Source organism: Monodelphis domestica, chromosome 1 (genome assembly GCF_027887165.1).
Source record: "Monodelphis domestica isolate mMonDom1 chromosome 1, mMonDom1.pri, whole genome shotgun sequence".
NCBI lineage: Eukaryota > Metazoa > Chordata > Mammalia > Didelphimorphia > Didelphidae > Monodelphis > Monodelphis domestica.
Genome location: NC_077227.1, coordinates 385,255,281 through 385,269,130, shown reverse-complemented (window position 1 = coordinate 385,269,130; position 13,850 = coordinate 385,255,281). Strand labels below are relative to the sequence as shown.

Genomic DNA, 13,850 nt, shown 5'->3' with positions numbered 1-13,850 from the left:
CTTTTGGAAGCCATGAAAAATTGGATAGACCAAACCAAAATGGAAAATCAAAAGATCATAGCTGAAAATTAGTCTTTAAATGCTAGAATTGGGCATATAGAAGCTAATGATCTCACAAGGTAGCAAGAATTAATAAAGCAGGGGCAGCTGGGTTGCTCAGTGGATTGAGAGCCAGGCCTAGAGACGGGAGGTCCTAGATTCAAATCTGGCCTTAGACACTTCCCAGCTGTGTGACCCTGGGCAAGTTACTTCACCCCCATTGCCTAGTCCTCACCACTCTTCTGCCTTGGAACCAATACACAGTATTGATTCCAAGATGGAAGGTAATTTAAAAAAAGAAGAAAAGAAAAAAGAATTAATAAAGCAAAATCAAATGAATGAAAAAAAATAGAAGGAAACATGAAATATCTCCTTGAAAAGACAGCTGACCTGGAAAACAGATCGAGGAGAGACAATTTGAGAATTATTGGTCTGAAAGCCTGGAACAAAATAAAAGCCTTGACTTCATATTACAAGAAATTATCCAAGAAAACTGCCTTGATATTCTTGAACAAGAAAGCAAAAATAGATGCTGAAAGAATCCATATATAAATCCCTAAAAGACAACCCCTAGGAATGTTATAGCCAAATTCAAGTGCTTCCAGGTCAAGGAGAAAATATTTCAAGCAGCCAGAAAAAGACAATTTCATATATCAAGGAGCCCCAGTCAGGATTACACAGGATCTATCAGCCTTCACACTAAAGGACCTCAAGCTTTGGAATATGATATTCAGGAAGGCAAGAGAATTGGGTCTAGAACCAAGAATGATCTACCCATTAAAACTGACTATATACTTTCAGGGGAAAGTATGGGCATTTAACAAAATAGAAGATTTCCAAGCATTCCTAAAGAAAATACCAGAACTAAAAGGAAAATTTGATGTCCAAATAAAAAATTCAAGAGAACCATAAAAAGGTAAACAGCAAGCAAGGGGGTGGGGGGATTTTTAAGGGCTTCAATAAGGTGAAATTGATTGTATTCCTATATGGAAAAATGATATCTGTAACTCTTAAAAATTGTTTTTATTATCATAGTAGATAGAAGTATTATTTGTAGGCAGAGATTGTGGTATTAAGTTTTTTAAGATGATATGTAAAAAATATATATATGGGAGGGTACAAAGAAAACTGAGTCCAGAGAAAGGAAGTTACTCCAAATTTTACAAATTATAAGAAACAAAGGAAGATTTTATCTTTGATTACTAAAATTATCTTATATTCCAGCTGTGATCTTCAGATCCAAATGCCTAGACTCTAATCTCAGCCTTGATATTAATCCTTATTTTTGAGGTAATTGAGTAGCACAGAAGATAAAAAGCACTGGACCTGTAGTCAGGAAGAAGACCTGATTTCAGATCCTGCTTCAGATATTTATTTTCTATGTGACCCTTGGCAAACTGCTTAACCTCCATTCGCTTCATTCATTTCTTTATCTCTAAAATGAGGATAATAACAGCACCCATTTACCAGAATTGTTGTGAGAATCAAATGAGATAATATTTATGAAACACTTAGCAGTGCCTGGCATGCAGTGGGTACTGTATAAATGCTCATTCCCTCCACTTTCCTCCAGTTTCCCTCCCTTACTTTTGATGCTGCTATATCAGAATTTTTTTTTCCAATTAGGGTCAATGATAATATACTACCTCTACCTTTCTCATGATGATCTCCCTATACCTATAGGTTGTCATTACTTAACCCATATTACAGATACCTTTAATTTGTATCATACTTTATAGTTTTAAAAGGATTTTCACATTTTTCCATTGAATTCTTACAATAACCTTGCAGGGCTAAAAGAGAAGGGATTAAAATGAGACACATTGAACAAGTGAGAAAATCAAGGTTCAGAAAGATAGACTTTGGCCACATGTCATGTTAGATGGAGCTAAAACAAAAATGAAAATCACGCTCTCAGTTTTAACATGTTTTATTTTTTTATCATCACATTTGCACTGCCTTCTGTTAACATACATGTTTGTAGCTTATGTGCCTGCATGTGTGTGTATGTGTGCATATCTACATATGTCTACAAATTTCTTCATGTTTAGATTTCTATAACCTGTTGTTTTTCTAGTTCCTCAACATTAACTTTTTAGCTTCAAATATTAGAAAATTTTTTGTGCTCTTTACTTGAACAAACTATAAGTCTTTTTTTTTTTCTGGTTCCTCATTACTATGGAGGCAATATAGTATAGGTGACTTTTCTCTCTATTTTCAGCTTTTCATCTACAAAATGAGGAAAATAAGATCATTAAACTGTCCTATAGATTTGTTGTGATGTGAAATGTTTTGTATACAGTGAAACAGTATTTCACAGAAATCCTTTCTTAATGTAAAACAATTGGAATGTATCTTAGAAATCATCAAATACAGACTGTATTAATGAGTACAAGTTCAGGGTGACCTTTTCTGCTTTATCAACTTTATTCATAAAAGTAAGTTGCTATTATTTGCCTCACTTGTGTACTTCTCCAACTCTTCTTTATTCACTCACTATAAATTTTATTCCACATCGATTTTAAGTGCTTGGGGAAAAGTTTCTTCATTAGGCCCTCTGAAATTTTCACTTATTCAGACTTTTAATAAACATGGCACTTCAACTTGATAGACATCTGAAATTTGTGGCTGTCAGAAGGGTTGGCATGAGTACAGTTTTTTGCATTCCCAGAGTTTCTCATGGAACAAATTGCATAGAAGCAAACTTAAATTTGAGTACTTCTCAAAGTGTTCATTAATATATTAGTCATATTGGTACAGATTCCCATTTTTTGAAATATGCTTTATGGTAGAACTGACTTTACTTATCGCCACAAGTGTTGTACACAACCATCTCCCTCAGCAGAATTGTAAACCATTTGAGGGAAAGAACTGTTTCATTTTTGACTTTGCATGCCCACTATCTGTAAGAGGAAATATGGTGTTAGTAGAATACTAGACTTGGATTCAGGAAGACCTGGCTTTTGAAACATTGTCCATGAGACCATGACCAAGTCATTACCCTCTGAGTGTTCTAGATAACTTCTATAACTGTCATGGTAGAGATAATTTCTATGCCAGAGTTCCTCACAATGCTGGAATCACAGATCCTGACCCACCTTACCTATTCATTTCTCTCCCAAGAAAACTGAAAAACAAACAAACAAACAAAAAAGCAATGCCTTTCACATAGTAGGAGCCTTTAATAGATCCTTGTTGACTATTATCTAAGGAAATTCTCAGGCCATGCTAGGCTTGATCTGACCTAAGCAAATGTGGGATTGGTCTGGCAGCTATGAAATACTGATGATAGTGGATTTGGAATTGGAGGAAGCTGTAGATATCATCTAGTCCAATTTCTCCATTTATTAAATGAGGAAACAGATTCAGAGAGGGAAAAAGACTAGTTCAAGGCCATGTAGGTAATAGTTCTGGCAAATCCCAAATTTGATCCATAGGTCTCTTGCTTAAAATCCAGTATCTCATTTTTTTCTCCACCATATCACAATGCCTGAGTTAGTGTCAGAAGTAGAATCAGAATCCAGGTCTAACCTTTCTTTAAATGTATTACCAGGCCTATTTACACTAACAAGATTATTTGGTCTCAGTTTTCTTTTCCTTGGACATAGATCATGGTACTCTAAGATTTAGTCATCTATTAACTTATTTTAAATTCATGGAAGCTAATTTTTCACTTGGTGAGTAAGCAGATGGCTTTTTGCCAATCTTGGTGAAAGCTACAGCTTTCGATAAAGACTCAGGGTCATCCTAAAAACCTTTGCCATAGAACTAGACTAGCTTTGTCATTGCCTTTCTTGTATTTGTTGAGGGAACCTAGAAAGAAACCTTTTGATAGTACTAAGCTCATAAATAACTGGCTTCTTGCCAGATAAAAAGCCTCTCACCAGACTTATCACTAACTTGGAGTAGATAATATCTTCCTATCCATTTAATTCACCTATTTTGTGGAAGTCATTACTGGTCTGAGAGTCAGTAGAAATTGATTTTCATTTCCCATTCCAGTCAGCTATATGGCCCTCTGAACATTAGTTACTTCATCTGCCAAATAGAGAAAGTAATATTTGGACTTTTTGCTTCGCAAAAGTTGCTTTGAGGAAAGCACTTTGTGAACTTTCAATGTCTGTATAAATATGAATTGTCTCTTACTATTATCAAAACAAATTGTCTAAAGTGAAACACTAAAGAGTAGAGAATGACTTAACGGGGCAGCTGAGTAGCTCAGCCAGGTTTGGAGCCTGGAGGTCCTGGGTTCAAATTTGGCCTCAGATCTTTTCCAGCTGTGCGACCCTGAGCAAGTCACTTAATCCCAATTGCCTGTCCCTTACCAATCTTCCGCTTTAGAATTGGTATTTAATATTGATTCTAAGACAGAAAATAAGGGCTCATTTTTTTTTTAATGACTTAGAATAGAGAGTTAAGAAAGGTGGTAGAATGCTCAAGAAGAGCTTGGGTAGTTAGAGAAATTCTCCAAGGTTGGTCCTTCTCATTATTCACTTCATATCTTTCACTTCCTTTAAACTCACTTTAGAATGTAATACTTCAAAGGTAGCATAGTATAAGAAGAGAAGTCGCTTACAGTTCAGAATGTCCCTGCCATGCCTTTAATTAATCACATAATATTGTGTAAATTACATCTCTTCTCTAGAGTTCACTTGCTTCATTATATAGATGATAATCCCCACCCTGCCAATGACACAGGATTGTTGTGAGGGTCCGATAAGAAAATTGATATGAATCTGATTTGAAAACTCTTAAGCAATATATTAAGTCACAATTTTAGATTCCAGCGTACTTTTCTCACAAAAACCTAATGTAGTAAGCATATGAATGTAATTAAAGGAATGATAATAATAATCATTATACCACTATAAAGATAAATGAAATTTATCTCTAAAATATTTTTCAGTATGTGTTTGTATGTGTCCCTTCAATGTGTTTATCCATGTATTGCTTTAGCTTCTAAGCAGTGATTTTACTGATGTCATTAGGTACTTCCTCCCCAAGGGCAGATCAAGATCTGCTATTTAGGCAGTTTTACAAGGTACTCGAGCCAAAAAAAAAATACTACCTGGTAATTAACTTTATGATGACTGGAAGAAGAAATGGATATACATTCTTTTTTAATGTTATTTGACTTTTATTCACTTATGTTCATTCAACAAACATTCAGTTCCTGCTGTGTGAAAATTACTATATTCCACAAAGATGGGATCTATGCCTTCTATTTCTAATCACTTTGAACAGTTAATTCTTTTGATTATAGTTAAAATGCAGAGTGGTAGGGCATGGGAAGAACACTGGATTTGAAGCCAGAGAACCCTGGTTTAAATTTAACTCTTCTTCCGGCTAACCATATGATTTTACATGAGTCTTAATTTCACTTGGCCTTATTCTCATCTATAAAATCTGGACTTCATGATTTTTTTTTAAACCCTTTTCATTTTACTATCAATTTTACGACAAAAGAACAGCAAGGACTACACAACTGGTATTAAGTGACTTGCCCAGTGAAATAGCTAGGAAGTGTCTGAGGTCTGATTTGAACCCAGGTCCTCCCGACTCCACAGTTCTCTATCCACTGAACCACCTGGCTTCCCATATGATTTCTTAAATTACCCTCCAACCCTAAAGTTAAGCTCCTTTAAAGAATTTCCACTTCATTAAGTTCCCTTAAATATGAATATAGTATTAGATATCCTACAGAAACTTCAAGTATTCAGACTGGGGCAGGACCTAAGATATTGTTTGATTCAAATGCCTTATTTTAGAGTTAGAAATGGAGGTCAGATTGGGAAGGGGACTTGCTTAGAGTAGGCTTTTCCTGGTGAAAGGTAGTTTCCATTAATTTTAGAAAATATCCCAATGAGAAGACAAAAAATGACTTCAGTGAGAATAATACATATCAGAAAATAGAATCTATTTTAGGATAAAGGATATGGACATAAAATGGTCTGAATGTATTAGAGACCTACATAGAGGTGGATGGATATACCTATTTTTATATATATTTCTTTTTTCCATATAATCTTCTTATCTTCCATTTAGTCAAGAAGTAAATATTAGGAGATAACAACATTAATGGCTTGTTTCTAACTTCTCATATGCTTCTTAGGTTTCACTGATTCCAGTTTTCTAACACTACTAAAAAAGATGCCAGACATTGAACAGCTCTATGGGCTTCACCCAAGATACCTTGAGAGGCGACGGGTCCGTGGGCATGAGGCCTTTAGTATTCCCGGTGTGTTAGAAGCCTTGCAGGCTTGCCCAAACTTGCTGGTGAGTCTATCATACCTAATATATTTATGAGTATCTTTGAAATAAATAGGACTAACAAGCTTTGTTATATGTGGGGATAATACCTACACTACTTACTACCCTACAATGTTGTTGGGAGAATCTCATAAAATAGTAGATATAGCTGCCCTTAGACTTAGTCATATTTTTCTCTATAGAAATATAAATATGAGATTTTGTTATTCAGTCATTGGATTGTATCTGACTCTGTGACCTGATGTATCATAGAAAGTCAGGCACATTTATCCTCCACTATCTCCCAAAGTCAGTCTTAGAGCATGAAATTAGGTTCAATAATAGGCATCAGGAAAAAGGCCATTTAAATAATAGGCAGATCCACTTAAAATGGGGAATATATCATAGTAAATAATGGAGTTTGAATGTGGATTTAAATATTATCTTGGAAAATGGAATTATTAAGATTTTTTCATATTAAAAAATTTATGTTCATAATTTCAACTATACACCAATTGTTAGAATCAACAAAGTCAAGTGAGGATGTAGGTGTTTAATTTTTAGATATGGCCACACAATATGACATCTTTCACTTCACATTTTTCAATTTTCACATTTTTTTAACCCTTACTTTCCATCTTAGAATCGATACTGTGTATTGGTTCTAAGGCAGAAGAGTGGTAAGGGCTAAGCAATGAGAGTTAAGTAACTTGCACAGTTAGGAAAGTCAGATATGACTTTCCATCTTTGGGCTTGACTCTCAATGCCACCTAGCTGCCTCCAATTTTCACATATTTTTTCATATTTTTACACATTATTTTTCAAAGTAAGAGCATAAAGAGGGTTATTTTTGTGAAAATATTAAAGGGCTTTGTCTATTTTCCCATGGGCTTCTCTTAATCTTTTGATATTCCACAGCAGAGATGTTCATGCATGGTCAGGGATACTCACAAGCACAAAATGGAGAAATATTGAGTGGTGACTAGTTTTATAAGTAGTAAGTTCATTAATAAACATTTTTGCATTAAATATCATAGGGAAGTATCTTGGCATAATTAATAGAAAGCTATCCTCAGAGACAAGAAGACCTATATTAAAGTTTCTTTCAGATATATATTACTTCTCAGAGGCCTAGTCAACCAACACTTAATAGCTACTTAATCTTCTTTGGTAGGAATTTCCTCCCTAGAAGATCTTCAAGCCCAGTCCAAACCAAACCAGAGTTCAGCCTATAACTGAAGAGGACTTGTATAATGAATATTCAGATATGAAATAGTCCCTATACATTTGTAGTTTACTTCCATGATCTAGTCAGTGATGGTATACTCTCCATTGGTCCAGTCTACAGTCCTACCTTGCCCCTTTCTCCCATGTGATTCTTTTTTCAGATCCTCTTTAAAGTCTCCAAATGATGTAATAGAGGCCTTCCTCTGGTTCTTACATATATTTATCAAAAATACTTAGTAATGTATAGCAGGCTTTCTGCAAAAGCAGATAAGCAGCGTTTTGAAATGTAAGAGTCTTAGTTGACTGAGCAGCCTCTGAGAAGTAAGATAACTTGCTAATAATATGTATCAGAAGTTGAATCCAAGTCTTCCTGACTCATTGAGGGGTGACTAGCTTTATAAGTGGTCAAAACTTTTGCTACTCTTCATAGTATTACAGGAAAGCATCATAGCATAATGAAGGGAAAGCTATTCTCAGAGTCAGGTAGACTGCAGGTTCCCTTCTGATACATATTGGCAAGCCATCTTACTTCTGGAAGCGTTTATACATTTGTCCTCCTTGGCCCATGCATATGTAATCTTTCATATTTCAAGATCAGAAATGTTCTCTGATGAATTTAGATTAGGGAATGTGGATCTCATTAAGCCCTATATTTTAGTGTTTGTCTTGGACACTGTAAAGATTAAAATTTAGGGGAGATGGGGAGACTGAGGCATCTGAGGCAGAAATTAGTTTCATCTCCCCTAAATTTTAATCTTTACAACTCAAAAGACCTGGCTCTGATGCTTACTAATTTTTTTGACCGCAGATAAGTTGACTTTTCTTTTAAAAAATTTCAGATAACTGAGATTAGGGAGGTTTCTCATTTCATTTATCCACCTAGTGGCATAATCTTGACTGGAACTTAAAGTATTTTGTAATTCAAAGTACTATAAAAATCAGAGTTATATTTCAGCCACAGATTTCAAGGAAGGAGGTAGGAAAATGCTCTGAATTCACTTGCTTTAATGTTTTACCATGAAGAGAGAATGTGTACCTTCAGATGCTAACCCCAAGTTCCTCTCCTAATTATCTGTGCTATAATATAGGGTGTGGAGACATCACATTTGGAGTTGGTGGAAGCCATCTGGACTTACATGCCTCAAGTTCATATTTTGGGGAAGTTTCGTAATCGTAATGGAGCTTTTCCCATCCCTCCTGAAAACAAACTGAAAATTCCCATAGGAGCCAAAATCCAAATCTTGCATCTAGTGGGTGAGTGGTTACTTCTGCTGTCACTTGGAATCCTCCTTTGCCAGTACCAAAAAATGAGCATTCCATAAGAAGGAAGTACCTGCTGGCTCCTAAAGATTTCAAAACTTCTTAAGGAACTTGGGTAGAAATTTAGGTTTTTTTTTTATTGGCTAGCTTTCTAAGTATACTCCTTCCTTTGGTACCTTTTCAACCTCAAATAGTAACACTTTTCATTCTCACTTCTCAGCTTTATAGTCAAGTCTTTTTTTCCCCTATAAATGTGTGCTTCCGAAGTTATTTGAGTACCTTAGTGTTATCTGTGCACTTTAGTGTTATGTGTGTACTGTCTTTGTTTTCTTGAGAACCTAAGGACAGCTGTAATTAAAATTAATGAAATGTTCTCTTTAGGGTATGTCATTTTTGGGAGAAGCTTCCATGAATTACTTTGAGACTCTCACTCCAGATTTTACTTTAAACATGACAATTTTATGGGTAAAAATGAAATTAGAAACCTTGGCATTGTCATTGGAGCTTTCAAACAACTTCTCAAGACTCAATAAAAGCTTATTTTATCCTTGTTTTTCATAGTGGCCAGTATCATTTTTTCCCTCAGTTTTGCCCAATAACTATAGTTACAGACATGCATGTAGCCTTTACAACTCTACTGTGAAGAGATCTCTTTTTAAATTCTAAATATCATATAAATGTGAACTAGTAGTATTCTATTCCCCTAAAGTTCTCCTCTATTGTTTCAAGATAAGGAACTGAGCCCAATTTCTCAAAAGTGGAGCCAGCCAGAGGCAAGCTCTGGCAGATTCTACCAAACTAAAAAGTCTTTAAGTATAGTCCAAGAAATAGGTCATTTAAGATCTGCCTAAGTGTAGAGAACTGACATCACCAGAAAGTTGGACTTAAGGTTATGAATGGTTTTGTCTGTAGCAATTCTTGAAGACCATATAATACAGTGTAGGAGAAGAGTTGTGATCTGTGTTAATCTCACTGATAAAATTGTGGGCCTTTGAAGTGGAATTAATATTCTGGTATAGAGAACACTAATAACTAGTAACTGGACTGGAAATAGTTGTATTCAAAAGGTTACGGCCTACAAAATTCAGAAAGTTTTTAATGCTTATATATAAGAAAAGCCAACTGGTTCTTGGTTGGGCCTTTCATGTTGGTAGTTTATTCATTCATTCATTTGTTTATTACCAATTACATGCAATAACAAATTTCTTTATTAGTTTTCTTAACTTTTCTTTTTTCATTTTTTTTTCTTATCATGCATAACACTTCTATAATGGTCATTGTTGTAAGAGTGAAGTTGTATATAACCCAAACCCCAAAATAAAACAAAACACTCGTGTGAAAGACAACTCCAACAGTTCTTTCTCTGGAAGTGGATAGCATTTTGTATAAGTCTTTCAGGATTGTCCCAGATCATTGTACTGCTGAGAGTAGCCAAGTTTTCACAGATAATTATCATCCAGTATTGCTGTTATTGTGTACAATGTTCTCCCAATTCTGCATATTTCACTCTGCATCAGTTCTCACAGATCTTTCCAGCTTTTTCTGCAATCACCTTGATTATCATTTCTTATATCATAGTAATATTCCATTATTAACATGTATCACAATTTGTTCAGACGTTCCCCAGTTGATGGGCATCCCTTCTATTTCTAATTCTTTGCCACCAAAAAAAAAAGGGAGCTGCAGTAAATATTTTTGTGCAAGTAGGGCCTTTCCCCTATTTCATTATCCATTTGGGGCAAAGACACCCAGAAGTGGTATTACAGAATCAAAGTGTATGCATAGCTTTATAGCTCTTTGGGCATAATTCCAAATTGCCTTCCAGAATGGTCAGATCAGTTCACAACTCCACCAACAATGCATTAATTTTTGCTTCATCCCCTTCAACATTTATTACTTTCTGTTACTGTCATATTGGCCAATCTGATAGGTATGTGGTGGTACCTCAGCATTGTTTTAATTTGCATTTCTTTAAGAGTGATTTAGGACATTTTTTCATATGATTATCAGTGGCTTTGATTTTTTCATCTAAAAACTGCCTGTTCATATTCTTTGACCATTTGTCAATAGGGGAATAGCTTGTATTCTTGTGAATTTGACTTAATTCTTTATAAATTTGAGAAATTAGACCTTTATCAGAGACATTTGTTATAAAAAAATTTTTCCAGTTTGTTGTTTCCCTTCTAATCTTGGTTAGATTAATTTTTTTTATGTGAAAGCTTTTTAATTTAATATCAAAATTATTCATTTTACATCTTTTATAATACTCTCTATCTCTTGTTTGGTCATAAATTCTTCCCTTCTTCTGAGATCTTCCAAGTAAACAATTCTGTGTTCCCTTAATTTAGTTATGGTATCTCTCTTTATATCTAAATCACATATCCATTTTGATCTCATAAATTTTGTGAAGTTATATTATTGAACTTATCTCTCTCCCTCCCTCTCTTCACTTCTTCCTCCTGGTGCTTGCAGGTGATTTGATCTGGGTTATACATATAGTATTACACAAACATTTAATTTCAAATTCTTTGCCACTACAAAAAGAGCAGCTATAATTTTTTTTAAACCCTTAAATTCCATCTTAGAATGTAATGCTGTGATAACAATGCTGTGTATTGGTTCTAAGGCAGAAGAGTTGTAAAGACTAGACAATGGGGATTAAGTCCAGGACCTCCTGACTGTGGGCATGGCTCTCAATCCACTAAACCACCTAGCTGCCCCCTATAAATATTTTTTACAAGTAAATCCTTTCCCGTTTTTTTGAATAAACCAAGTTGCTGTTTTACTGGATCAAAAGGTATTCATTGTTTCATAATCCTTTGGGCATAATTTCAAATTACCTTCCAGAATGGCTGGGTCATTTCACAGTTCCACAAGCAATGCATTAGTGTCATATTGGTAGTATTGTGGTTCAAGCTCCCAGAGGTTTGAGCTTTGCAGACTCAGAAATTTTATTTTCTGTAATTTACCCCGAGTTGCTGAAGCTCTAAGGATTCACACTATAGAATCTTAAAAGACTAGTGGAGCTACAAATGGATACCACCATTCTGGAGAACAATCTGGAATTATGCTCAACGGGCCAAAAAACTGTGCATATTCTTTGACCCAGTAATATCACTACTAGGTCTGTATCCCAAAGAGATTAAAGATAAGGGAAAAGAACCAACTGTACAAAAAATATTTATAGCAGCTTTTTGTGGTGGCAAACAACTAGAAACTGAAGGGATGTCTATTAATTGGAAAATAGCTGGAAAAGTTGTTATATACTTGTAATATTATTATATCATAAGAAAATGATTAAACAAGATGATCACAAAAAAAACCTAAAAAGATATAAATGAAGAGATGCAAAGTGAAGTGGAGAGACCCAGGAGAATATTGTACATAGTAACAATGATAATGTATGATGATCAACTGTGAATTACAGCTCAAGGTAAGGATCCAAGACAGCCTGGAGAGACTCATGACAAAAAAAGTATACTCATTGCAAAAGAAGGAATAGACAAAGTCCAAATGTATACTAAAAGATGCCATTCTTTATTTCCTCCATGAATTTTTCTCTACTATAAGCAGTATGTGACTTCTTTCACAACATGATGATCATGGCAATATATAGTATATAAAAATGTACAACCTATAATATTACCTGCCTTCTTAGAGAGGGGTGGAATAGGAGGGAGAGAGAGAGAGAGAGAGAACCCAGATTGTAAAATATAAGAAAACAAATATTAAGAAATTGTATTGACCTACTATCAGGAAAAAAATAAAATTTAAAAATTTTTTAAGAAAACAAAAACTTAAAACCCTTTTGTAAGCCAGAATGACAAGTTATTCATTGACAACGAGAGGTTTATTTTGACCAGATAGCTGGTATAAGTGACCTCTTCAGAGGGTACTCTTCTAAGAGGAAACTATATTGTGCATAGTCAGAAAGTAGCTTAGTGAATATATGAAATTAATAGTAATAGTGTAACATCCTGCGGTTAGAAAACACTTTTCTCTCCACCATGCAAGATACTGAGTGTATTATATCCATTTTACATACTGAGAACATCTAATATTTATATAGTACTTATGGTTTCATACATTTTTTCATTTGATATTCCTTAGCAAGTCTCTGAGCCTTAGCAACCACAGATTATATCATTGTTTTACAAATAAGAGCACTGGAACTTAGAAATTAAATAACTTGGAACTGGGACCCAAATACATGTCTTGCTCTTATGACTAGTGGTTTTTTCCCCCTATTGCTTCACATGGAACAAAAAGAGAAGTTCTTCTGGGACATTTTCATCAAGCTAGGGTAGCTTCATGAACTGACCTTCAATCTGATGATATTTTTACTTTAAATTATTTTATCTTAAACCAGACACTGATGGAAACACACTGATATATTTACAAAATACTTCTCAGTCATATCTGCTCCTGCCTAATGTTAAAAGGTATTACTGACAACTAAATGGTAATTATTCTCAGTGTCAGTTCGAAAGGGCAGCTTTAATGATATTTTCCCTAATTTAGAAATGGTAGATTGGCTAAAGAAACAATTAGACTTGAGCTAGTTTTTGCTCAAATCTGGTTGTTAACTCATTGTCTTTGTGCAGGCAAGTCATTTCTCCCTGATCCACACTCCCCCTTACCCACACCAATTTAAACCTTTTACCATTATAGTAGCCTTCTTTCACTTTCTCCTCTTGCCCTTAAACTCAATAATCTGCTTTTATTTCTATCTTGATTCCTTCAAGATGGGGATATATGGGGGACAGATGAAGCCTTCCTTAAACATTCCTTCCTTTCAACTGATGAAATGATGCCTCCTCCCCAGATATCTAATAGTTCTTTGCTCCTATAACATTCTACCCTGTCTCATACTTACTTGTATGTATATTATATGTCTTTGTCTCTATGCCATATGAGGCTTTGAGGTCTTTGTGAGCAAGGATCTTGGGTACTTTTCATCTACATCTTCAGTGCCTTCTACTTTATTTAATCATAATATACATATCAGTTTTAGAAAGAATCAAAAAGAATAATATATTCACAAAGGTCTGTTATACAATAAGTATATACATGTG

General features: G+C 34.7%; 1 protein-coding gene across 9 annotated transcripts in view; it reads left to right on the top strand.

Annotated features, from left to right (window-relative positions):
• FBXO38 (F-box protein 38) overlaps positions 1-13,850 on the top strand; it is a 99,439-nt gene that overhangs the window by 35,640 nt on the left and 49,949 nt on the right. For 8 of the 9 annotated variants that reach the window (XM_056811616.1, XM_056811613.1, XM_007474053.3 and 5 more), the window contains 2 exons: positions 6,152-6,315; positions 8,604-8,769. In XM_056811616.1, the coding sequence (XP_056667594.1) occupies positions 6,152-6,315; positions 8,604-8,769 (330 nt within the window). Of the gene's footprint in view, positions 1-840; positions 956-6,151; positions 6,316-8,603; positions 8,770-13,850 lie in introns of all 9 variants that reach the window. The other variant, XM_056811614.1, reaches the window with a different exon arrangement.